This window comes from Podarcis gaigeae, assembly GCF_964106915.1.
Source record: "Podarcis gaigeae genome assembly, chromosome: 12".
In the NCBI taxonomy this organism is placed as follows: domain Eukaryota; kingdom Metazoa; phylum Chordata; class Lepidosauria; order Squamata; family Lacertidae; genus Podarcis; species Podarcis gaigeae.
Genome location: NC_139688.1, coordinates 12,548,179 through 12,573,361, shown reverse-complemented (window position 1 = coordinate 12,573,361; position 25,183 = coordinate 12,548,179). Strand labels below are relative to the sequence as shown.

The following is a 25,183-nucleotide window of genomic DNA, read 5'->3' as shown; positions in this document are numbered from 1 at the left end:
TAAGGGTGCTGGGAATCATAGGTGAGGTCAGCATCCTTAACAAGCTAAAATTCCCAGGATACTTCGGAGGAAGTCCCAACTGTTAAAGTGGTATAAGAATGCATTAAAAGTATGGTGTGGGTGTGACCTCGATTATAAACCAGGAAATACAGGCAGCACAAGTTGCTTTGCAGCTGTTGTACAACAAACCTGCTTTCCCATAAAATTAGATTATTATTATTTTACAGCACAGGCCTTGACCGTTTTAGACTGGTCCAATATGTCCATGACTGCATGCATCGCTGCAACCCAGAAGGTGGTGGAGCGGGGCCTAGTGGGCTTATGCACACTTTGCCAACACAACCAGGGGTCAGGAATGTAACCCCTGTGCAAAACAGCCATTGCCTGTATATGGAAAGTCATGTGGAAATGCATTGGGAAATGTGGGATAGCGACTGATACTTCATCTAACCTCCCCACAAAGAAATCAGAATTAATCTCAGTACATAGCCAGCATCATCTAACCTCCTTATAAACCTTGTGCAAACAAAATAGGCTGAATGCTCAATAAACAAGCTGTCTGGAAGCAACCTAACTTGCCTCTCAGAGTAGTTATTACCATGTTATGTAATTCAGCTCTAGCTAGGTGGAGAACTCCGTGGTGAATTATTTGCCTCCAGATGAATTGCACAGCTCCAGTACCTGTGTGCTCTGCCATACCCCTTTCTTAAATATTTGCAAGTACAGTAAGGAGGCAAAACTGCTGCACTGCAGAACCATCTGTCCTGGTCAATTACACAGAGGCACAACGGCCAACCTTCACTCCGTGTAAAAGTCACCGTTAAACTAGAAGCCGCCAATCGCTTTTCTCCATTTCCTTTTATTTATTTGTCTTTCACATCAGCGAACAATTAAGGGTAATTTATGTTAAATTAATGGTGCTTCACACCACAATGAAGTATTTTATAACATACAAACGATTGGTCTGCTCAGAGGAAGCAGAAACTTAATGCCGACATCCGCACAAGTGACAATTTGAATTAATCACAGCCTACTTTAATAAATATGTTGTTAAAGGGTGACAGAACAGATGTTCTCTTAAGAAAAAAAAATTAAGTGAGTTAATAGTATCCTACTTTTAATCTGGAGGAGCTGCGTTTGTGAAGCCTTGGGTTTGGGGGCAGAAGACCTCCAATCTGCCCTGTGTTTTAAAGTACTGCTTTAATGAAAGGGAACAAATTACTTTTCCCTCTCAAAGAGTTAACATGAGCCATGCACAGCGGAGGCTTATGACCTGACCATCACTCAGAATTAAGGGTACTAGTCCTCTGGAAAGAGGGACCAGCAAATAAATGCAAAAGATGGCCATGTGCAAAAGACTGATTTAGTCTGGCTGTGCTCTAAAACATCAGAAACTAATTTACGCTTCCCGAGCCACAGGAAAAGTGGCAAAAGGTCACAACTTGCCCCCCAGCACTAATTACATTCCTGCGCTGGAGGGGTACACAGAGAAGGAGGTGGGGGGGAAGAAGGACATCTTCATAATCAGCCTTCTGGAAGGGAATAATCTTGGCCAGAACAGTTAACAGATTCAGTGACTTAATGTGTAAACAGCAAGCTACAATCCCTCCCAGGGAAGCATGTTAATGCACTACTCAGTTCTCGACAGGATGGGCAGAGGGGGAATTCTGTCACACAGAGGTTTCTGAGTTGCCTGCTTATCACTGCGTCGATGCACTGGCCTTCTGATACTTTATTTTATACTAGTACTTAGCTCTGGCTCATTTGCACTTTCCAAAGTGCGGCTGTAGGTACAGACATGAATGATATTTACCAGTAACAAGACCATTGGAGTATGGGACGTGGTGGCGCTGTGGTCTAAACCACTGAGCCTAGGGCTTGCCAATCAGAAGGTCGGTAGTTCAAATCCCCGCGACAGGGTGAGCTCCCGTTGCTCGGTTCCTGCTCCTGCCAACCTAGCAGTTCAAAAGCACGTCAAAAGTGCAAGTAGATCAATAGGTACCACTCTGGCGGGAAGGTAAACGGCATTTCCGTGCGCTGCTCTGGTTCTCCAGAAGTAGCTTAGTCATACCTGGAAGCTGTACACCAGCTCCCTTGGCCAATAAAGCGAGATGAGTGCCGCAACCCCAGAGTCGTCTGCGACTGGACCTAATGGTCAGGGGTCCCTTTACCTTTAAGAGCATTGGAAAATGTCAGAAACTTATGACATTCCTCAGGTAGGATATTCAAAAACATTTTTAAAAGCGGGAACATTAGGCGTATCTGCTCAAAGGCAGGTGGTGTGAAGCCTTGCTTGTGTCTCCCTGCAGCTAGATCCTGTATAATTTTTTATTCTAATGGACCGGCACAGCTATCCAGTTTTGCTCTGCTTTGGAGAAAGCATGTAAATAACTGTGAATCAGCTCTTAATAACTGGCATGTCTCATGTTCCAGCTTTATTATTGAATATTATTCTTAAAGACACACGTACTATATCTATCAGGCATATCCAACAGGGTAAAAAGAAAATAAATGAACTCTGCAGGAAATACTTTAAAGAGCTTTAGATCTGTAGCTGCAGGGCAGAGTCTATAAATGCTAAGCTTGCGGCATGGCTTAATTCTAACAAGTTCAACGGTGATATTTAATTCTAACAAGTTTGACGGTGACATGGGTGAGAAACAAGGAATCAAAACAACACATTCACATTGCCTTGAGCAAACATCCAAGAGCTTTCAGCTCCCCTCCTTTACATTGCTGCGCGTTACAGAGACCCTGCTGCAACCTGAACGTTTACAACCCTGCACCATGCATGTTTAATCAGAAATAAGTCCCACTGAATTCAACAGGATATACTCTCAAGTAAAACTGTAACCTTCGCCTCCAAGCCCTACAGCACCCAGCAAAGTGTATCAATTTTGCTTGCTAAAATGATGAGAAAGCCGAAGGTCTGTCCAAGCCAGGTTGTCTTGAAAGTGGGCAAATGTTTATTGTGGCTTTCCTCATTTCTTATGGCAGCAAATTCCAGAAGCTGAGAGGTCCACAAACAGCTGTTCTACAATGGAAGGGTTGGCAGGGACCTTGTTTCCATCTGGCTTAATGCTTGGTGGAGTTGCAGGGTGGGGAGAGGAAGCAAAGGAACAATTGCTGCTTAGCCCAGATGTCATTACCAGTGTTTTACATCATATACCCTGGAAGCAGCTGGCTGCCTAGTCCAGCCTTCCTCAAGCAGGTACCCTTCAGATACTTTGGCTCCCATCAGGCCCAGCCAGCAAGGTCATCCAGTGGCAGGGACTGGCTGGATGACGGGGAATGGTGGGAGGCACCAGCTGGGGAACCCCCAAGGGACACCCCAGAGGAGGAAGGCTCAGAGCCAAGGGATTGGTGGTGGGACACTGAGGAGATGTCAGAGGGAGAAGAGTGGGGGTGGTCGCTTTTGGATGCTGAAGAGGCAACGGGGTTTAGTGAGCAAGGCGAGCCTGTGACAGGGAGCAGCTCAGACTCAGATGCTGAAGCAGAGAATACAGGGAGTCTGCCTCTCTTACTGTGACCAGCTTCCCTTCCCCCTTGTCTCCAAAGGTATGTGGAATGATGTGCAGAGCAGAACAGAGATTACAGGTACCCAGACACAGTTTGAGACTGCTTGGGAAACATCTGGCGGGAGGAGCCTTAGAAGGGGTTGAAGGCAACTGCTCTATAGGGGCAGGACCTGCCAGGAGTGTTGTGTACCGTTTTCTTGAATACAGAATTTACTGCACCGAAAGACTCTGCTTCTTGTGTGCTGACCTGCTTCTCGACACGCACACAGGGATGGTGGGAGTTGTATTCCAGCCACACCTGGAGACCACTTGGTTGGGGGTATCTGGCCCAGTCAGCCACACTTGGCTGCTTTTAAAGCCTTGTACAGCTGTAGACAGCGTCTTAAAAAGCAGAGACATCACCTTGCCAACAAAGGTCCGTATAGTTAAAGCCATGGTTTTCCCAGGAGTGATGTATGGAAGTGAGAGCTGGACCATCAAGAAGGCTGATCGCCGAAGAACTGATGCTTTTGAATTATGGTGCTGGAGGAGACTCTTGAGAGTCCCATGGACTGCAAGAAGATCAAACGTATCCATTCTTAAGGAAATCAGCCCTGAGTGCTCACTGGAAGGACAGATCCTGAAGCTGAGGCTCCAATACTTTGGCCACCTCATGAGAAGAGAAGACTCCCTGGAAAAGACCCTGATGTTGGGAAAGATGGAGGGCACAAGGGGAAGGGGGTGACAGAGGACGAGATGGTTGGGCAGTGTTCTCGAAGCTACCAGTATGAGTTTGACCAAACTGCGGGAGGCAGTGGAAGACAGGAGTGCCTGGCGTGCTCTGGTCCAGGGGGTCACGAAGAGTCGGACACGACTAAACGACTAAACAACAACAACAACAACACAGCTGTAGAGTGATTCCTTATCGGCACTATTAATAAGGTGGCCTGCTTTGCCGCATGGTTATATGACAATACGAGAATCCTACCTTCGCAGGTCAGGATGAAATAGGCCATGTTGTGGCTGAAGGATGCACTGAAGTACGTGCAGTTGTTTATCAGGTCACAAGAGAGGCACTGCCTGTTGAAGGGCCCTTTAGTGCTGGCACTGAGAAAGAGGAGAAAACAACACGTCTGATTATTCAGCTGGCAGTGCTTGGAACAGGCATGTGGATTTGGGATGGGAGGACCTTGGACAGAGTTGGGTGTGTTTAGGGGTTCAAGCTGCCTCTGGGCATGGTGTGATGGTCTAGTCCACAGCAGCCTTGGTGTTTCAAACTGGGAAATTCAGGAGAATTCCCTTCCCATGCAGAAGGCCTTGCAGCTCCAGGTAGACATGGAAGACACCCCTGCCTGAAACCCTGGAGAGCTTCTGCTGCCAACCAGTGCAGGCAACACTGTGAAAGATGGCATAAGGCAGATTCCTATGTTCCTAATCCAGCCCACCCCCACATCCCCATCTGAAGAATCTGGCAGGCCCCCGTTTCCTCTGCTGGCGGGTGGCGCCTCCACATGTTGGGAAGCAGGAAATTGCCCCAAATCACACACCTGCAGAGGAGTGTTGGCAGCATCAAAAACCAAAGGAAGCAAAAGAAGATGCTTCTAAACAGTACTGGAAAATACCGTATTTTTTGCTCTATTTTTTGCTCTAAAAAGTAAGGGGAAATGTGTGTGCGTCTTATGGAGCGAATGCAGGCTGTATAGTTATCCCAGAAGCCAGAACAGCAAGAGGGATTGCTGCTTTCACTGCGCAGAGATCCCTCTTGCTGTTCTGGCTTCTGAGATTCAGAATATTTTTTTTCTTGTTTTCCTTCTCCAAAAACTAGGTGCGCCTTGTGGTCTGGTGTGTCTTATAGAGCGAAAAATACGGTACCTTCCAAAAGCGATAGTTGCTGTGACAGCAGAGCCTTGGTCTTATGCCCCTAAGGAAGTTGGTCACCACCTGGGAATTTTATTGCTTTATTAGCACTATTATCATTTGAAAATGTTTTTCCTCCAGTACCATTTCAAGCCTTAATCTCCTCTTCGTTACTTTTCAACTGTGCAGCTCCAGCCCCTCTTTTGTTCTACTGAAGCAGACCAGAGTGAAGCCTGCTCCGACTCGGTCCGCTCCTGTTGCCCCTGCCTCCCTCAGGCTGCCGTGGGTAGGCCAGAATTTGAATCTGGGTTTGGTGGAACCCAGCAGGCTCCATGACAGCCAGGGGAGTGGAGCAATGGTCAGAAGGACAGCGTGGCTGCGGGAGGACGGGGAAGCCTCACGCCGGGCCGCAAACGATGCCCACTGCCGGACCGGGGTGAGCGGCCATTTCTCAAATTAGAAAACCACTTGTAAATCTTTTGGGAAACTGATTGTTCTTTCAGGAAACTGAGTCCTCCCCCACTTCTGTGACACAATGCCACGTATCTTTTTTTTGCCTTACTGTGCACTGAATTTGCTCAGGTGTAAGAAGAACTGATAACAACCTCTTTCAAGGAAAAGTCTGGACATTGTTTCTTCCATGAAAATAAATCATACCTGTATAAATGTCGTGTCCTTGGTAACTCTTCTGTGCTGAGGAAATAGCTAGAATAAAATGCACATAGATTATAACCAGATTTTTGAGAGCAGAATTTCATCTGGGTTATCTGCATAGGCACAAACTATTCAGAAGAAAGGTGGAAGAGATATGCCCCCATGGACTCCTTGCACCCTAGAAACATTATTCTGATGCCTTTTAAGTTCTAATTTCAGTTTTTGTTTTGTTTAAAAGAAAGTCTCTATTCCTGTGGCTGTAAGTTTGGAATGGTAAAATGAACAGAAAAAAGAGGCAAAATTATAGGGGGGGGGAGACTTTACCCCTAAAGCTCATGGTTTTCATGTCTACATGATTGGACCTGCCTGTCATGCAGGCAGTGGTGAAAACCAATCATAAACCTATGTGCAAATTTGTTTTGCTAAAAAATGTCATCCTGGCAGCAGTGCACCAATGGTCTCATGCAGATGTTACACATTTGGAAAGAACTTTAAAAGAAAATGCAATATGGTCACCAAATGCAGCTGAACACACATTTGTCAAAATCGTTAGCTACATGCAATTAAATACACAAAATTAGCCCAGCCTTCCAGCTGTCAGATTAAAATTTCTAAAGAAATTTTATTATTCAGCAGTTATACAAAGAAAAAGAGCTGTCCATTGTACTGATTTTAAATGGATGTTCTATTAAAAAAAAGGCTGGATTAAAAGGCACCCAAATGCTTCAGAAATTCCATGTTTGCAATATGACAGTCCCCACCCCCGAGAAGCAGCGTTGAATGTCTTTGAATACTCTTTTTACATTGGAAAAATGTTTATGTGTGTAGCAGTAAGCCAAAGGCCAAGTAAGATATATCCAAAATGCTCCTTAAGCCACTGTCCTGAAGTTACTTATTCCACAGTAGTATGGATCATTTTAGTTGGTAAAACATTGGACAGGAGCATCCTCACAATAATACTCTGATTCTTATGCTTACACCCATTTCACAGAGGAGACTTTCCTACTTACCAGAGTAATGCGAGGGAAGCCTAGCTTCTGTATTTAAGCACATTAATATCACAGGTTTCAATCCAGAGCAATGCCCACTGTGTCACACATAAGCGCTCCACTAATCCAGTTACCCTTGCAGTGCTGTCAATTGAAACTTCTAAGACATGGAAGCTGACTTGACATGGTTTGGTGTTCCTTACATTTTATGGTGCCTTTCCTCATATCCCAAAATCCTGGTCACATCCCAGTCACCTGATGTGATTGACTCTAAATCGTTCCTGCTGTTGTTGGGCTGCCGAGAAAGGAGGAAGAGATGAATTTCAAAACATAGAGCAAGGTGTTCTAACGATGATCAAACATATATCTGCATTATTTTCTTCAGAGCAAGTTTTCCTGATGTCCCTTTTCCTGATGCATTTTTTAAAAAGACACTAATTTATTCTTCTTCTATCCTCCTAGAAGTGAAAATAATAAATTGAGCCAAATTCATGCTTGGGATAGCCATATTTCAGAATTTCTCAAATTGTGCTATAGGGCTTCTGAAGCCTCTCCAAAAGTGGCGAAGATGAAGCAGAGACAGATGAGCGGAGTCTGATTGGGAAAACTCTACTTATTGCACTTTTGTCTCACTCTTTCTCCAAAGAGCTCAAGGTGGCCACAACCCTGTGAGCCAGCCTCCATTGAAAGACAGGGACTGCCCTAAGGTCACCAGTGAGTTTCAGTGGGAATCTGAGCCCTCTCTCCCTAGCTTAAGTCCAGCGCTTTGGCTACAAATGGATGCCCGCTTTTCAGGGTCAAAGAAGTTGCATCTGAAAAACATACAGAAATGATTTCTCCTAAGGGAAACTAACCCACCCTGCACCCTAAGCCCTCAGTGCTCACACCCAAAGGAGCCTCCTCTCCACTCTCTGTGCAACTTCCACTACCCACTAAAACCTGCTCACTCTGTGGGGCTGCAGCTGTTCCTCAGCCCAATTCTCCATCAAAGGAGAGCAGTTCATTTTTCTTTGGTTGTTGCCCATCAATCCCTCTTTCTTTGGTCTGCAAATTATGTTTTTCATTTAAACCCCTTTTGCCAGCAGATTCCACTGATAGCAAGCCAGCCACAGGATTTCCTGCAAAACACTGTTTGTGTATCAGCCTACTACAGTACTCAGATGTCGTTGTCTTCAACAGATGCACATTTTCTTGGAAATGCTTTGCATGTGGTATGTCTAGGTGTTGACTTGTTATATCGTCAAAACTGCCAATGTAAGTGTGTTACAGGGGTGGGGATTCTGTGGTCTTCCAGATGTTGTTGGACTACAACGCCCATCATCCATGACCACCGGCTATGCTGCCAGAGGCTGATGAGAGCTGGAGTCCAACAACATCCAGAGAGCCAATATTCTTGGTATATTACTTTTCACCCACACCCAAAAAGGCGTTTAGCAGCAGCAGAGCTTTGTCTCACCTGCGATGAAGACATGGTAATGTGGTAAAACTCGCCTCTTCCTCCCTGAGGGATGGCTCGGACAAAGAAGAACCTCCTGCCATCTCTGGAGAAGACGGGCTCGTCGTTCTGCAAATGCCAAGCAGTTGCAAATGAATGCACAGATAAATATTCATGAATCTTGAAATAAACCACTCAAGACAGCAACCGTGCCAGTCCCATCCTTCTGCCAAGCTCCTTCAGCCACATGTGGATTCAAACCATGTATCTTCTAGGATTGCGGCTGAAATCCAGCTCAGTGAAAATTAGGCTATCCTTGTGTAAAACACTGTGGGCACAAGTTGTAGCTTTGCCAGCCTTTTGCCTTGGTCCACAATGCCCTCCTCCCTTGATTGGTTGCTCCCCTTTCCAGATGCAAAATAAACTGACCTGCTTCTGTTTATATGCTTGACTTGCCTGCCTGCTCTGTCCTTGGAAACTCAGGTCCCATCTGTACTATACAATTTAAAGCACTAAGCAGGCACAGCTTCCCACAAAGATCCCCGGGACCTGTAGTTTGCTAAAGGTGCTGAGAGTTTTTAGGAAACCCCTTCTTTTCCTCACAGAGTTGCAATTCCCAGCATGGTCTAACAACCCATCCCTATTCCCAGGGAACTCTGGAAACTGTAGCCCATGGGTAGGCAAACTAAGGCCTGGGGGCTGAATTTGGCCCAATCGCCTTTGGCCCGCAGATGGTCAAGGAATCAGCGTGTTTTTACATGAGTAGAATGTGTGATTTTATTTTAAATGCATCTCTGTGTTATTTGTGGGGCATAGGAATTCATTCATTTCCCCCAAAAAATATAGTCTGGCCCCCCACAAGGTCTGAGGGACAGTGGACCGGCCCCCTGCTGAAAAAGGTTGCTGACCCCTACTGTAATCCCATGAGGGGAACAGGGGTTTCCGAATAACTCTCAGCATTCTTAACAAACTACAGCGTTTGTTACACCTGAGCACATTCAGTCCCACTAAACTATGCCTTAGCATTCACAGGTCATACCCTGGAGCCCCTGACAAGAGCAGTAGTAAGGTAGCAGGGAGCTCCTTCCAGGTTCTAGGGCTATATCTTGTAAACAGCATACAGATGAGCTGGCTGATCCTTAGAATCTTGAAGCCCTGCAATTCCAAAGGCTTCTGCTGTTGCTGTTCATTGAGAAGCAGCTCTGTGACTCTGATCAAGAGAAATAACCCTCAGGAGATTTTGGGCATCGCAGCACTTTGATGTTCAAATATATTATCCCTTTGCACAGTTAAAACAAAAAATCACAGGCGCATACAATGGCCTACAGAGAAACAGCTAGAAGGCACCAATCATATAGATTTCTGTTAAAAGAGTACACAGCTTAATACTTTGTTTCTGCCAAAGGCTACCAACTAAGCTGGGACAGCTGATCCAGACTTTGCTATCTGTCTACATGCCTTCCCCTCGCAAAACACTGCCATTCTGATTGACTCAATGTCAACACCAATTATAATTACTCTGAACCATGGGCTTTTGCTAACCATGGTTCAGAACCAAGAGCTGTTTGACTGAGGAAACTTCTGCCCTGTTAGCCCTACCATTTTCAGGCAGGGCAGTCCATCTTCCAGTATGAACATCTCCCTACCCCACCCTAGTGCCCCTGATGACTTGGTGGTCTGGGGGGAAAAGAACCCCTTTATTATGGCATAAGCTTCATGGAATAGAGTCTACTTTCTCCTGGGCCTGCAGTCGCCCACTCTCAAGAAGGCCTCAGAAGAAGAAGAAGAAGAAGAAGAAGAAGAAGAAGAAGAAGAAGAAGAAGAGTAGTTTGGATTTGATATCCCGCCTTTCACTCCCCTTCAGGAGTCTCAAAGTGGCTAACATTCTCCTTTCCCTTCCTCCCCCACAATAAACACTCTGTGAGGCGAGTGGGGCTGAGAGAATTCAGAGATAAGTGTGACTAGCCCAAGGTCACCCAGCAGCTGCATGTGGAGGAGCGGAGACGCGAACCCGGTTCCCCAGATTACGAGACTACTGCTCTTAACCACTACACCACACTGAAGCGTAAGCTGGCAGTCAACAGTTTTTCCGTCCAACTCTCCCATCTCTTTTGCTGCATCTAACACAAGAGCACAGATTTAGCATCCCTAGACAAAGAGTAGCTTTATTATAGAAAGGTAGGTTCCTATGTCACTGTTGATCTGTATTGAAGTGTGTGTTTGCATCTCTCAATTTGCCCCTTTGTGGTTCTGCTCTGCTGCTTTTGCCTGTGTGTGGAACCTTTTATTAAGAAGATGGAAAGACCACTATTACCTGTCTGTGCAGCCAGGCTACGCTCTCATCTTCATGTTTCTGAAACAAAGCAACATAATTAAAATATTATACTGCAGTTTGCATCTATTATACTTTGCTCATCAGGGCAGAAAGCTATTTGACTCAATTCCAGCAATGGCTGAGCAAGCACAGAGGAGCCCGTCTGAGTATGATTTATGAGCAGGCAACTTGAAAGGCCTTTGCTCTTGATTAAACAAGTGAATGTGTTTAAAGCATGGCAGTAATCTATGTGAATAACAGTAAGAGGATAATTATTCACATTGTTTGTAAGCAACCCAGGGTTTTGGTGGAGGAACACTGAAACGCCCCCCCCCCCTTCTACCACACACCTGGGCCAAGCTATGCCCCAGGCCACATATGAACACCTGTTTGAGTGGGGATCCTGAGTGTCAAATTTCTCCCCATCCCAATTTTTGTGTGGGAGTAATTATGAGTAACATGGCCTGTATCAGGTGGAGCTTTTTCATTGAGGTCTAAGTTGGCTCCTATATTACATCACTGAATGGGGGAGGGGATGGTCGTATGCCACACCTAGACAACCACCCGAAAGACCTAAGTCTTCAACTGTTGGCTCTGGAGCTAATAGCAGGTTGCTGACTGATCTAAGCAAGGCTGAAACAGGAGCACTTCCACCATACAAATGCATAGTGAAAAATGTATAGTGAAAAATGTAAGAAATGAGTTCTAAAATGCATGTTTGAATTAAAGCTGGACCCTGAGTCTCAAAAGACTGAAGAGTACTGGCCCAATTGGCACACTTTTAAAAAGGGATCCAGGGGGAATCCTGGAAATTACAAGCCAGTTAGCTTCACATCTGTCCCAGGGAAACTAGGGAGTTTCCTCTTTCAATTCCAGTTGCATGCATCTTTTGCTTTCAATGCACACAAAATGTACCCCGGGTCGCTCACCTTTTTCAGGCTTCAAAAAATTGGTGCAGACTACAAATGCCAAACGAAAAGCTATGGGTGTTCAGCTGCCTGGAATCAAAACACTGATACTACTATTGAACATTCAACTTGTTTTACTTGTAAGGTGCCCTGAGAACTTGCACGTGGACAATACATGCTGCAGGTAAATAAAAGTGAATACCTTTGTGCAGACTCCAGTTGTTGCATCACAGAGAGTCAGGATAGAAACATTCTGTGCCCTGTTCAGCCAATTTACTGCAACTTTGGTACTGGTTGCCCACTTCACCATGGTTATATAGTACTCCCTAAAAACAAATGAAGGCATGTGAGTGCTACTCTTACATGTACTTAGAACACAATTTCCCTTCACTGCACAGACCCAAATATTTGTTTTTGGAATGTGGACTATTAATAAACTTGATACACTGCACAGACTCAAATATTTGTTTTTGGAATGTGGACCATTAATAAACTTGACTACAATATGTTGTGATTGTAACAAGCCCAGGATTCATTTTTGTGTTCCTCTCTTTGAACTTTGTCTGAATTCCCATACTACCTACATCATAATCAGCCCCTTGCCTGCTTATTGCTTTTTTATGTTCTCGAGGCATGCAGCGTGCCACTTCTCCCCCTTGAGCTAAGAAAGGGGTAAATGACTTGATAATGAATGAGTGTCGCAGTTGTAAGACTGACAAATCATGCAACATTATCATATTCAAGTGGAATGCACAGGTCAAAGTCATCTTTAAATTATAAGACAATGACTTTTCACAGTGTGTACAGTCCATAAAATTTTTATGAGTTCATTTGTTTGCCATAAAATATGTATAAAGGAGTTGTTGCTCTCGTTGGGATTAATGTGCTGCGTCGCCGGAGAAATCGCTTGCATTCTGGAAAAGATTTGCTGTGCATACAGAGGAGGAAGGACTCAGAAGGATGAAGACGATCTGATTATCCAGCAAAATAAGAAGACAGAGCACAAGCATTCTGCTGCAGGGCAGAACAACTGAGTTGCCCATGCGTAGCATTTGAAGTTTGGGAAATATAATGGTGCACTAGAAATTCAGTATCATAAACATTTTTTCTCTCCCTCTCTTTCACATGACAGTTTGGCACCAGCATATTCTCTAGGGCAGTGGTTCACAGTTGGTACCATGGAGGTGTCAATGTTTTCAATAGCTTGGCTTTTGAATTAGCAATACTTAGCTAATTGAGCTAAGATGTATGGAAGTGAGAGCTGGACCATAAAAAAGGCTGATCACTGAATAATTTATGCTTTTGGATTACGGTGCTTAGAGGAGACTCTTGAGAATCCAATGGACTGCAAGAAGATCAAACCTATCCATTCTGAAGGAAATCAGCCCTGGGTGCTCACTGGAAGGACAGATCCTGAAGCTGAGGCTCCAATACTTTGGCCACCTCATGAGAAGAGAAGACTCCCTGGAAAAAACCTGGATGTTGGGAAAGATTGAGGGTACAAGGAGAAGGGGATGACAGAGGACGAGATGGTTGGACAGTGTTCTCGAAGCTACCAACATGAGTCTGACCAAACTGCAGGAGGCAGTGGAAGACAGGAGTGCCTGGCATGCTCTGGTCCATGGGGTCACGAAGAGTCGGGCACGAGTGAACGACTAAACAACAACAAGCTAATTAAGAACCACTGCTCTAGGAAAACAGCTTGTTTTCCTTTTGTTAATAAAACTAAAATAAGCAGAGAATGAAAAACTCCTTCCGACAGTGTTAAGAACACAATATAAGAACATAAGGAGAACCTGCTGGTTCAGGCAAGTGGCCCATGTAGTTCAGTATCATGTTCTCACAGGGACCACCCAGATGTAAGGGAGACCTGAGCGCAACAGCACCCTCCTCTCTTGCAGTTCCACCAACTAAAAACATGCTGCTTCCAATTATGGAGGCACAGCTGTCACGGTGAGTGGTCATTGATAACAAGCTTGCACAATTTAAGAATCAATGTGAAAATAGGACAAATTGTTGTCTCCTACACCTTCTAGAAACCCAAAGCAGCTGGAATCAGGAGGTTTTCCAACATGGTGTGATGGCTATATTTATGTCTTTTCTTGAACTTGGTGGTGAATTATTTTTTAAAAAAATCAAAATAGAGAGAGGCATTCAGACAATCCAAAACTGGGTCACAAAACTAAGGGTTTGATGACGACTGATGAGAACCAGGGATTCCAAATCTTGCACGAGGAATATGTTGGACCAGATCGTACGGTTTGTGTAATTATGATGGTGATGATATATTACTTTCTGGTTCAATATGATTTATTTTCAGTTGGATTAATGGTTACAGTGGATGAGACCCACATGGCAGAGGAGTGGTTCAGAACATAAGAAGAGTCCTGCTGGATCAGACCAAAGGCTTATCTAGTTTAGCATTCTGTTATCATAGTAGCTAAGCAGATGCCTACAGGAAGCCCATGAGCACAATTGTGTTTTCCAGTAATTGTTATTCAAAGGCTCATGGTCCCCAATAACTGGATGCAAATGTCAGAGATTATAAACTCAGAATTAAACATTGTTCTTTGCTCAGTCTGAGATTAGAGCTCATTTCAGCATATATTCTGGACCATTCTGAGGACTATGTATTTTATAAATAGTTCTAAGTCATGTCTAAATAGTTAACCTTTGAATCCCTAGGTCATCTGAGCAGACTTTAAGGTGAGCTTTGAACGTGCTAAATTAAATCTGAGACCTATAATATACCCCACAGAGTACAGATAATTAACCTTAGCAATATACTGGACACACTAAACAGCACAAGCTCATTGATTCAACTACCCTGGAGGGTATCCAAAGCTTTTAGTTAATCAGGGGTTTCCATAAGGTTACCCTGACATGAAATCCCACTGCTTTCAAAAGAATTCATTTTCAAACTAAAACTACGGTATTTAGAATCACAGCACAAAACATTTAATGGTAAATTTCACTGTTTTAACGTTTTTGTTGTTTGCTGCCCTAGGCTCCTTTGGAAGGGGTGGATACAAATTTAATAAATGATAACAGTAATAAAAAATAAAGGTCAGAAATGGAGGTCAGAATGGAGTAAACATTTGATGTAATGGCACAGGTGACATTAGGTATGGTAACCACCCTGGAAACGGCAATTAGACAGGCATATAATACATTTGGGGTAAGTAGGTGTGTAGAGCTATACTTGCTGAATTGTATTGTGGGTCAGTATGATCCAATTCATGTTCTGCTCAGAAGAGTTCAGTAGGATTTATTTCCAAGCCAATCATTCACAGGTTTCCAACCTTAGCATGGCATTATTGTGGCACAGCCTTTCCAGTTCTGGTGTAATGGGCAAAGTGATAGACTCAGCAAGGAGTTGCTGGTTCAAATCATTGCTGAGCCATGAAGCTGGCTAGCAGGCTGCAGCCTAGTCTACCTCAACAGGGTTGTTGTGAGGATCAAATGGGAAAGCCTATTATTTGCCGAAGAGCGGGATTCAAATTGAATATCAAATTTTTTTTTTAACAGATGCCTTTAAATAGACTGAAGCTGCTTTGTCTTAAATTTACAGCCACAGTGCAATCCATAGGCATGGAGTGTTATCAGCTGGATTTTCATTTTAAAATAACCCTTCTGAGACCCCTGGACTGATCTGTGCCAACAAGCGGATGTTTTAATGGCCTCAGCAGGCTAGTAATTTCTTTTCAGTCTAGCAATTTTTGCAATGATAGCTAGAGGGGCCATGGAAAATTTGCATAGCCCAAGCCTCTCTGTCATCAAAGCAGATAAGCGCTCATGACAAGAAGAGAGGAGGGGAAAGACAGTGGAATTAGAAACAATAATAATAGACAAAGGAGGTTTAATGGAAGGAGTGGTAGGTAACAACTTCAGGTCTTTGCCACAAGTAGCTAGTACAGCACAAACCTCATTCTTGAATCATCAGGAGGAGTCATTTCCAGATCATGAGTAGGCCCATTCAAACCAATGACATGTAAGGAAATGCTTGGATTTTCTGTTCCAACCTAGAAGACAAAAGAAGACAGAATGATAAAAAAGTGTTTAATAAATGACTAATTCTGTTTATAAGTAAGAAGGTATAAATAAGGATTTTAGTGTTGGACTTGGCAAACTTCAGAACCTGACTAAGAATTAGAAAAACAGAGAGAATGCAGATGTAGCTCAGAAATGTCATGCTACCTATAGCTCTGAAATTGTTCCCCAGGGATTATTATATTTTTAAAATACAAAGCCATTATGGTTGCTTCAGAAGGGAAAAATCCCCATGCAAAGTAGCCAGAGTGAAAAAAAACAGTTGATAAATAAAAGGTGAAACAGCCCTCTCACCACCCCAGCCCCTCTGCCCCTTCTGCTCAACTGGAAGCCACAGAATGGCTTTGCAGGGGAAACAATCTACAAACTATATATGGTCATGCAACTGGATCTCAAGTGATTAGAGCGGTGGTTAAAGATGCCTTATATTTAATCACTAGGCAAGTGGTCATTGGTGAGCAGGAACGAGGGGCTGGTGAGGGCATGGAATCCCATGCAAGCAAGTGAGCAGGCATATAAAGAGGGGATGGAATGCATAGAAACAAAGGTCATATTTGCACCACACATTTAAAGCACATTAAATGCACATTTAAAACATATGAGTTCCCGCAAAAGAATCCTGGGAACTGTAGTTCTGGAGGCTACCGTAGCTGTAGCTCTGTAAGCTACAGTTCCCAGGCTTCTTTGAGGAGAGCCATGTGCCATAAATATGGGGTGTAGATATGAGCTCAACACAGAAATATAGTGCTTTAACTTTTCTCTGGCAGCCCTCGGCAGGCCAGTAATTTCTTTTCAGTCTAGTAATTTTTGAAGACTTGTTTACTAGGATGAATTAAAGTATTCCGTGTAAAGCTAATGGGCTTTTCTGGTTACGTTGCTACATGTTCTTGTATTTTAACCAGGTGGAAGTAAAAAGATACAGGTGTTAAAGAGATCAAATCCATCCTACCTTTGGGTAATGATAGGTCTCCACTTTAGGGTAGAGGCTGCCTGTGAACATAGGTATTTCCATAGTGGGGACTCTGGAGTCATTGATAGTTGCATACGCTAATCTTGTGCCATCGGGGGACCACCAGTGTGCAATATGGGTCTTCAGGATCTCCTCTACATAAATAAAAAAAAGGAGGAAAGAAGACCATGAGATCCAAAAAATTTGTTAGCGTGGGAACTTCAGGTTGGAGAGCTCTATGTGACCACATCACAAGGAAGAAAATTATTTTGGAAGAGGTTGTTTCTAAGGCTGCGATCCAATGATCACTTATATGAGAGTAAGCCCAATTGAACATAGTAAAAGTAAGTATTAGGGCTGTTCACTGGATCCAGATGAATCCTGACTCAGTTAGGCCTGGGATTTGGCCAAATTGGGTTGAGGTTGCCCCAGATCATTCTGGGAAGGTCATTCTTGGGTCCACCTGAAGGGAGGGGGAGCCTGGCAGTAAGAAGAAGGGACAGAAGGAGACTCGTAGGAAGTCTGCATGCATCTCCTTCTCCCCCCATCACAACTGCATGTTTAAACATTAATATTAGGGTTTAAAATCACATGTGGTGGGTAGGGAGAAAAGGAGAGGCACATCTTCTCTGGGTCCCAAATCAGATGGGGGGGGGGGCTCATGCAAAACCCTACTAAATAAGCAAGTTTGATATAATCAGTCCTCCATCCTGGGATAATGCCTATGTAGTGTTAGCTTCTATTCTGCAAGAAAAACATTGGGCACGGAATATTTCATTGGCTCGTTTTCATTTCATTCTTTGAATTTCTCTTTGAATTCCTTTTTTTGAAGCTTTTTATAATCAGGCACGGCTCAGCAATTAAATGCCTGATAGGAATACAACGAGAGGGCTGGCAAGTCCTTGACACTTCAGCATTAATCAGGAATTACTTTATTCTGCAAACATCTTTCTCAGATCTCTCAAGCTTAATGAAGCACTTCAAGAGACGATCATGTGAGATCCCAATGCAGGCTTTCTGGAGGACATTTTCACATGAGAATTTTACTGCTTAGATTTTTGTGGACACTGAAGCATGGTGGATCTTTATGAAAGGGGGACCCCTCGCATGAGCAATTCCAGACGAGTCATGTCACCCTGCAAAAATTACAAACATAAAAAGGACCTGCCAAAATAGCAACATCGTGGAAGCATCTTTGTGACTGTACATATATATGATCAGGACCGAACCAATATATTTCAGCACCTTAGGCAAACCACAAAATGGCAGCCTCCCCCTCCCCACCAGGGAAGAAAGGGTGAGTGAAGATCTACATAAGGAACAAGGAGGGGACTAAAGAGCTACATCAGGATCTGCTGCCGCTGTGGATCCCACCGCCCAAGGCGACTGCCTCACCTTGCCTCATGGGTGTGCCAGCCCTGTGTATGATAACTTTGCAGGCAACAGCCTGCTTAATCAAATGCATGCTCAGAAAATTGTGAATGGGTATGTGTGTCTGCAGTACAGTGCAATATAAATCAAGTTAATAAGACCATGGGAACAGCCACTTGCCCATTTTGCAGTACTGTATTCAGAATGGCCATATAATTTTACAGCAGGGAAGGACGGTAGCTCAATGGTGGAGCATCTGCTTTGCATGCAGAAGGCCTCAGGTACAATCCCCAGCATCTCCAGGTGAGTCAGAACATTGGCCCATCTACTCTAGCATTTTCCAGGTAGTGGGGTGGAGGACTAGACCCACAACCTTCTGAATTCAAAGCATCACCTGTGGACTGTGGACATGGTGCAGCACAGACCTAGATGCTATGTTGGTTTCAGTGGGAGACCTGTATGGAGAACTAGAATGTGACTTCTTTCTCTCTACTACATGGCAGACCCACATAGGGTGATTTGCACTGATCCAGTCTTGAAGTTACCAGAGCATGGCGTACAGTGGCTATGTCAGCTCTGTACTACAGGAGCAGGAACAGGAGAAACAACTGGAACTGGATATAGGCATGTCTACTCACTACTGAACCTTTGTTAATAATGCTAGACCCAAGCTACAGGCCTGCTCTTACCAGGGGAGCACAACTTTGTCCAGAGCAAGTTGCCTGCCAGCCTCTTAAACACAAGAGCTCAGAGCACACAACAGCTCTGTCTTGTTCAAGCTCATTTCTTTTTATTCTGTCACCGCCTGCCTTCAAAAGTCCTACCTGCTTTGATGACTTACCAGCTGAATGGCACATTCTGAGCTTCACTACCAATTTACAGACTGCCTAGCCCTTTTGTTAGTATTTTCCAGCTATTTGTCTCCCTCAGAACACAGTGCAAAAACTTTATGCAGAATGCCCTATAAAACAAACCTGCAGCACAAAGATAAACTCCAAGGCACTCACAACATTCAATGAAGCAAAGAAAAATGCATTTCAGCTAAGATAAAGGTTGTGGATGGATTCTATCATTCAACCTGTAGGCTTGCATTTATAAGGAGGACATACTTTTCCCATAATAAAAAAAAAAGCAAGCAAGCAATTAGCTTTTGAAACATCAAGGACATGCCTCTGAAGAACAGGAGACATTGCAAAGTGACTGCAGAGAGTAAGAATAAGGAGACTGTTAAGTGCTCCACACCTTCAGGAAGTGGGGAAAGTTCAGGCTCATCCCTATAGTGTTTCATTTCCATTGAATGAAAGAAAGAGTACTGCAGATGGATGGTGCTTTTGTAATATCTGCTCTACCTACGAACGTGTCAGCAGAGGGCAGTGCAAGAAATAAAAGGCAGGCATGAAACCACAGGCCTGCACCAGACTACAAAACAGCAGGTTGGACTCCAGCAGGCAGGCATCTCTCAGGCTGCTTCCAGTCCAGCTAACTCCAGCTTAAACCCTCTCAGTACTCTCTGCCTCTGTCGGTGTCCAAATTAAAAACTGGAACAAGTACTAGCTGTCTATCACATTCACAAGGCTAGAGAGAAAGAGACCAGGAGACGAACGACAGCGTTGCATCCAAAATCATTTCGTTACAGGTCCATTTATATTGATGGAGAAAGCTGAACTCATAACATCGTACTTGAGTCCTGAAACACCTTTCCTGTTTGTGTCACTATACTATAGGTCCTATACAAAAAGCATAGCCCACAAGCAACATTGCAGTGTCTGGGTGTGTGAGGCTATTGGCATGTCACACTGGTCTACATTTATTTTGCATATGATTATTCATATGTTATATGTTTATATGAAACCGAATTTTAAAAACCCAAGCAAACAGAAATGTTTTACATATTTAAAAATGCATTTTGTCACAAATAGCATATTTAAAATAAACATTTTAGCTTCATGCACACATTTATCCTAACAAAGAAATTTCACAGTGCATTTTGGCACATCTTTGAGTCAAGTTCTGCACTGTAAAATCCGGAAGAAATCTGAAGGACGATTACATTCTAAGGAAGATATTATTCCAGGAAATGCGAATTCACTTAAAACTGGAGATAGAATGACATTCTTCTCCAACCCTAGTCTGCATCACTCTCTGTTCTGCCCTGTGTTTGTCTCACGCAGCGCTTTTTCCATTTGGCTGCAACTTGTCTTCTGCCCCAAAACCACATTATTTGTCTCATTGTTTGCTGCGGCAAAATTACATAACTTATGTTATTAATTACATAAATTACATTGCCATTACATTTCCCCTATTCACTTTAGTGCAAATGGAAGAAAACGTAATCAGTTATGTATCATTTGCAGACTGAAAGCAACAACAACAACAACTACAGAAAGAGCAAATACATTGACTTCCATTTTGGATAGAGGACAAATAAGCAAATGTCAGCAATTTCTGCTCCTGTTTTCATTGAAATCCTCCAACATCCCTAGCTGAAGAAGGTTTTCTTGTACTGCCACAGAACCAGGCAGGACTGCTTGAGAGGGACCAGTGACTCTAGTATCTGGTTGCTTGTCTTTGGTTGCCTAGCACCAAAATGCCTTAAGGGGAGCTCAGAGCTTGACCATTTCATTAAATCACCAAGAATGCAAGGCAATAGAATCCATACAGGCAGATCCCCAGGGATTCCTGCAGTGAAACCACTTTGTGTTGAAACAAAAAAAATTCCTTCCAGTAGCACCTTAAAGACCAACTAAGTCAGTTCTTGGTATGAGCTTTCGTGTGCATGCACACGAAAGCTCATACCAAGAACTGACTTAGTTGGTCTTTAAGGTGCTACTGGAAGGAATTTTTTTTGTTTTGACTATGGCAGACCAACACGGCTACCTATCTGCAACTGGCACTTTGTGTTGAGTACAGGATGAAATTCCAATTTTTATTGACAAGTCCAGTTGATTTCAATTTGTTGCCGTTACAACAAAATTAGCTATCCTTCCACATCAACACTGCTATTGGAGGGCGTGAGCTTCTCTCATTACTATTGCTACTACATGCCAACTAATCGAACAAAGTGTTGTTGTTGTTGTTGTTGTTTGCCTGGCTCAGTTATGTTGTGAGAGGAGTGAAACAGGGAAGGATCATTCCTCACCACTCAAGACTAAAAGTCAGGACAATAACTCTGCAGATTCTACTGAAAATATCCTTATATACAAATGCAGCAACAAAATAAAAACAACTTCTGAAGAAAATGAGAACATGGAGGTGAATGCAACTTAGCTGCCAAAGAGCACTTTCAGTTGCCAGCTACTACAATAAGCCAGCTTCTAAACAACATAATAGTGTACAATATTCATTATAAGATGGAGAAAAAGGGCATAGCAGGCTACTGCAAATAAATACAGCAAACAGCCTGTTAGGAACAATACTCTCAGTTGCCAAACATGTAGTGGCACATCTTTAATGGCAAAGTAACTGCTTCAGAGTGGAGCCAGGGTTCCAGGATTGTTCACATAACAACAAAAACAATTTTATTATCTGTATCCTGCCCATCTGACTGGGCTGCCCCAATCACTCTGGGCAGCTTCCAACAGTAAACATCAAACATTTAAAATTCCCCTACACAAGGCTGCCTTCAGATGTTTTCTAAAAGTTGTATACAGTGGTACCTTGGGTTACATACGCTTCAGGTTACAGACTCCGCTAACCCAGAAATAGTACCTCGGGTTAAGAACTTTGCTTCAGGATGAGAACAGAAATTGCATGGTGGCAGCGCGGCGGCAGCGGGAGGCCCCATTAGCTAAAGTGGTGCTTCAGGTTAAGAACAGTTTCAGGTTAAGAACGGACCTCCGGAACAAATTAAGTACTTAACCCGAGGTACCACTGTAGTTGTTTTTCTGTTTGACATCTGATGGGACAGTGTTCCACAGGGCAGGTGCCACCACCGAAAAGGCCCTCTGCCTGGTCCCTGTGACCTCACTTCTCGCAATGAGAGAACTGTCAGGAGGCCTTGGAGCTGGACCTTCCTGTCCAGGCTGAATGATGGGGGTGGAGACGCTCCTTCAGGTATACAGGGCAGTTCAGGACATCTGTAACAGACTGTATACGGCAAATGAGAACACTATTTGCAATAGGCTATGCCATTTTTTACAGTGAAAGTTGTTCCATGAGTGGGAACGGGGCACTACCACACCAATCTCAGTCCACCCTCTCCCAGCCGGAACTAGCCTGCCTTACAACCAGGACTTACAACGAGACCTAGAGGTAGCAATGCCTATCAGTTTCCATTTACAGATAGGTAGCCGTGTTGGTCTGCCATAGTCAAAACAAAAAAAAATTCCTTCCAGTAGCACCTTAAAGACCAACTAAGTTAGTTCTTGGTATGAGCTTTCGTGTGCCTGCACACTTCTATCAGTTTCCATCTCACTGTTGCCCCTTGCTCAGCAGGGAGGAAGATAAGGTTGGGCACAAAACTAGAATTATTTGGCTGGCTGGCTGTCATTGCCTTTGGTGCTATTGTTGACCTCCCTGCCTTCCACCCACCAGCCACTGCTGCTGGTCTTACAACGTCTCTTGAAATGCTGTGATGTTTAGAAGCTAGTTCATCTTGATTTTTGGCAACTGAAAGCATTGCTTGAGCATCAAGCAATTAATTAATTAATTAATTAAATATCATCAATTAATTGGTTAAAATGGGCTGGGCAATAGCTTTTCTATGCCTCTGATTCTGAGACAGGATAGGAGGAGCCAGGATTGCATGCTGCAGAGTAAGTAGCATGCTCTAAGCTGGAGCAGGAGAGAACCAGAAGACAGATGGAACAGAAAATGACTCTAAGGTCTGATAATGAAACAGCATGACTGTGAAGAGGTTAGCTTGACATTTGCAGCCCACTCTTTCCTTCTGCTCGAGTAAATAAAGAGTTGTGCTGTCTATGATGCTATGTTTGTCTTGTTTTCAATTCGGGGTGGGGGGGGAGGACATAATGGTGTCTGCAAAAGGAAACCCTGACCCACTGTCTTTCAAAACCATCAGCAAGGGTGTGGACAAAAACAATCTAATGGATATTATGCATGGACTTGCAAAGAATGTTTGACCATTAGTTCCTCTCTAATCTTAATAGTTGCAGCAGAATACACCGGCACTCCATGGAGATTAGCAATTGGTTAAACAACAGGGGAGAAGTAAACACGCTTCTCATAATGGAAGGGAAGTAAGCAGTGAGCCCCCCCCCCCAATGAATAATCTGGAAGTAATGCCTGCAAATGAGACCAAATTATTTAAAGATGGCAAAAACCCAGATGGACTGCAGCCTGCTTGGAGTTTATTTCCCCCAGCGTCCTTAGTAATGTAGCATCATCCACAAACATGGACTCATCACTGCTGGAAAATTGTGGAAATGGGCAATGAAATGGCACCTGAGATTATTTTGGTCTGTCTGGCCACTGTTGTAGTCAGAAAAGCTGTTACTTGATGGATGCGTGGGCTGATATAGCTGGGCACTTACTATATTTTGCATGAAAAAGGACTTGGGTTCAGTCCCTGGTACCTCAAGTTAAAGGGTTATCTGGCAGCAGGCTAAGGAAAGACCTTGGAGAACTGTGGTTACGAAAGGGGATTAGAGCAATTTGTGGAGGATTATCAATGGCTGCAGGTGGCGCTGGACGCAGGTGGCGCTGTGGGTTAAAGCCTCAGCGCCTAGGACTTGCCGATCGAAAGGTCGGCGGTTCGAATCCCTGCGGCGGGGTGCGCTCCCGCTGCTCGGTCCCAGCGCCTGCCAACCTAGCAGTTCGAAAGCACCTCCGGGTGCAAGTAGATAAATAGGGACCGCTTTCTAGCGGGAAGGTAAACGGCGTTTCCGTGTGCGGCTCTGGCTCGCCAGAGCAGCGATGTCCCGCTGGCCACGTGACCCGGAAGTGTCTCCGGACAGCGCTGGCCCCTGGCCTCTTGAGTGAAATGGGCGCACAACCCCAGAGTCTGTCAAGACTGGCCCGTACTGGCAGGGGTACCTTTACGTTTTTATCAATGGCTGCTACTCATAGTAGCTACATATTACCAGCAGGATCACAGGCCTCTGGATACCACTTCCTGGAGAACAGCAGCAGGATAAGACTGCTGTGCTCATGTCCAGCTTGTGGGCTTTCCAAAGACATCAGGTTGGCTTAGAATGGCTGGACTAGATTGGCTTGATCCAGCAGGTCTCTTCTTATGTTCACAGCCAAACATCTGATTAAGCATAAGGCAACTTCATAAGTTTGTTGAACAGCTGCAGATACGCAATGCCACGGTGTGTCACTCAAGACTTGCAGATAAATCTGCAACCAGTGCAAACGCTGGTAAGTATTTGCAAACTTTGCATTGTTGTTATTTTAAAACAATGCTTAATTTCCTCTGAGGGTACAAATATTTTTGTTGATGGCTTTTCTTTAACAGCCGACTTATCTCACCACCAAGCTGCAGCAATCAGAAAACTTGAAATGAGAGAGCTTAATTGGATGGTGAAGTAAATGCCAAATGAGTTTTAAGACTGCATGCTGGCAAAGGGGGGGGGGGAGCAAAAGAGCATTCAGGGTTTTACACATTTGGACTGATGTAAAGTTTTCCATTTCCCTGGTTGCTCCTTTAGAACTGCAGGATGGGACTCCTGTGTTTGGTAACATGGTTCAACAGAGAATAATGTAAGAAATACATGCTCTATATAGGAACCTAAAGAGCATGATAATATACTTACATATACATAAAGACAGCCTGTTTAAGTACTCAGGTAAGCTTAGGTGTTAGCTACTGCAACTGTATTAAAAATCATTTTGGTCTAACATGAATGTTCAGTTTTGTACATAGATATCAGTGCATGAATTTTTTTTGGGGGGGGACTGGTGAAAGCTGTCAAGTGAAAAAAATATTAAAGTTTACATTCAATAAAAACCTGGAAGCAATTCTACTAGGGATTCTAACAAATAACATTCCAAGTGAAAGAAGAAGAAGATTTCTCTATGCAGCAACAGCAGCTAGGGTGTTAGTGGCAAAGTATTGGAAGAGCGAGCATAGTTCATCAAGAGAGGAATGGCATAACCTCCAGATTATTCATTGGGCGGAATGGGGGCTCACAAAATGACAGAATCAATAAGAAATAAGTCAGCAGATAATGTTAAAAAAGAGTGGGAATGCTTCCGT

General features: G+C 43.9%; 1 protein-coding gene across 8 annotated transcripts in view; it reads right to left on the bottom strand.

Annotated features, from left to right (window-relative positions):
* Window positions 1–25,183, bottom strand: part of DPP6 (dipeptidyl peptidase like 6) — a 513,612-nt gene that overhangs the window by 25,713 nt on the left and 462,716 nt on the right. For all 8 annotated transcript variants that reach the window (XR_014556579.1, XR_014556580.1, XR_014556581.1 and 5 more), the window contains exons 9-16: window positions 16,654–16,808; window positions 15,579–15,676; window positions 11,857–11,980; window positions 10,747–10,785; window positions 8,454–8,561; window positions 7,201–7,292; window positions 6,012–6,059; window positions 4,486–4,604 (exon numbers count right to left, since the gene is read on the bottom strand). Coding sequence is in view for 2 of the 8 variants with exons in the window: in XM_083704775.1 (XP_083560901.1) it covers window positions 4,486–4,604; window positions 6,012–6,059; window positions 7,201–7,292; window positions 8,454–8,561; window positions 10,747–10,785; window positions 11,857–11,980; window positions 15,579–15,676; window positions 16,654–16,808 (783 nt within the window). In the remaining 6 variants the exon portion in view is untranslated. The remainder of the gene's footprint in view (window positions 1–4,485; window positions 4,605–6,011; window positions 6,060–7,200; window positions 7,293–8,453; window positions 8,562–10,746; window positions 10,786–11,856; window positions 11,981–15,578; window positions 15,677–16,653; window positions 16,809–25,183) is intronic.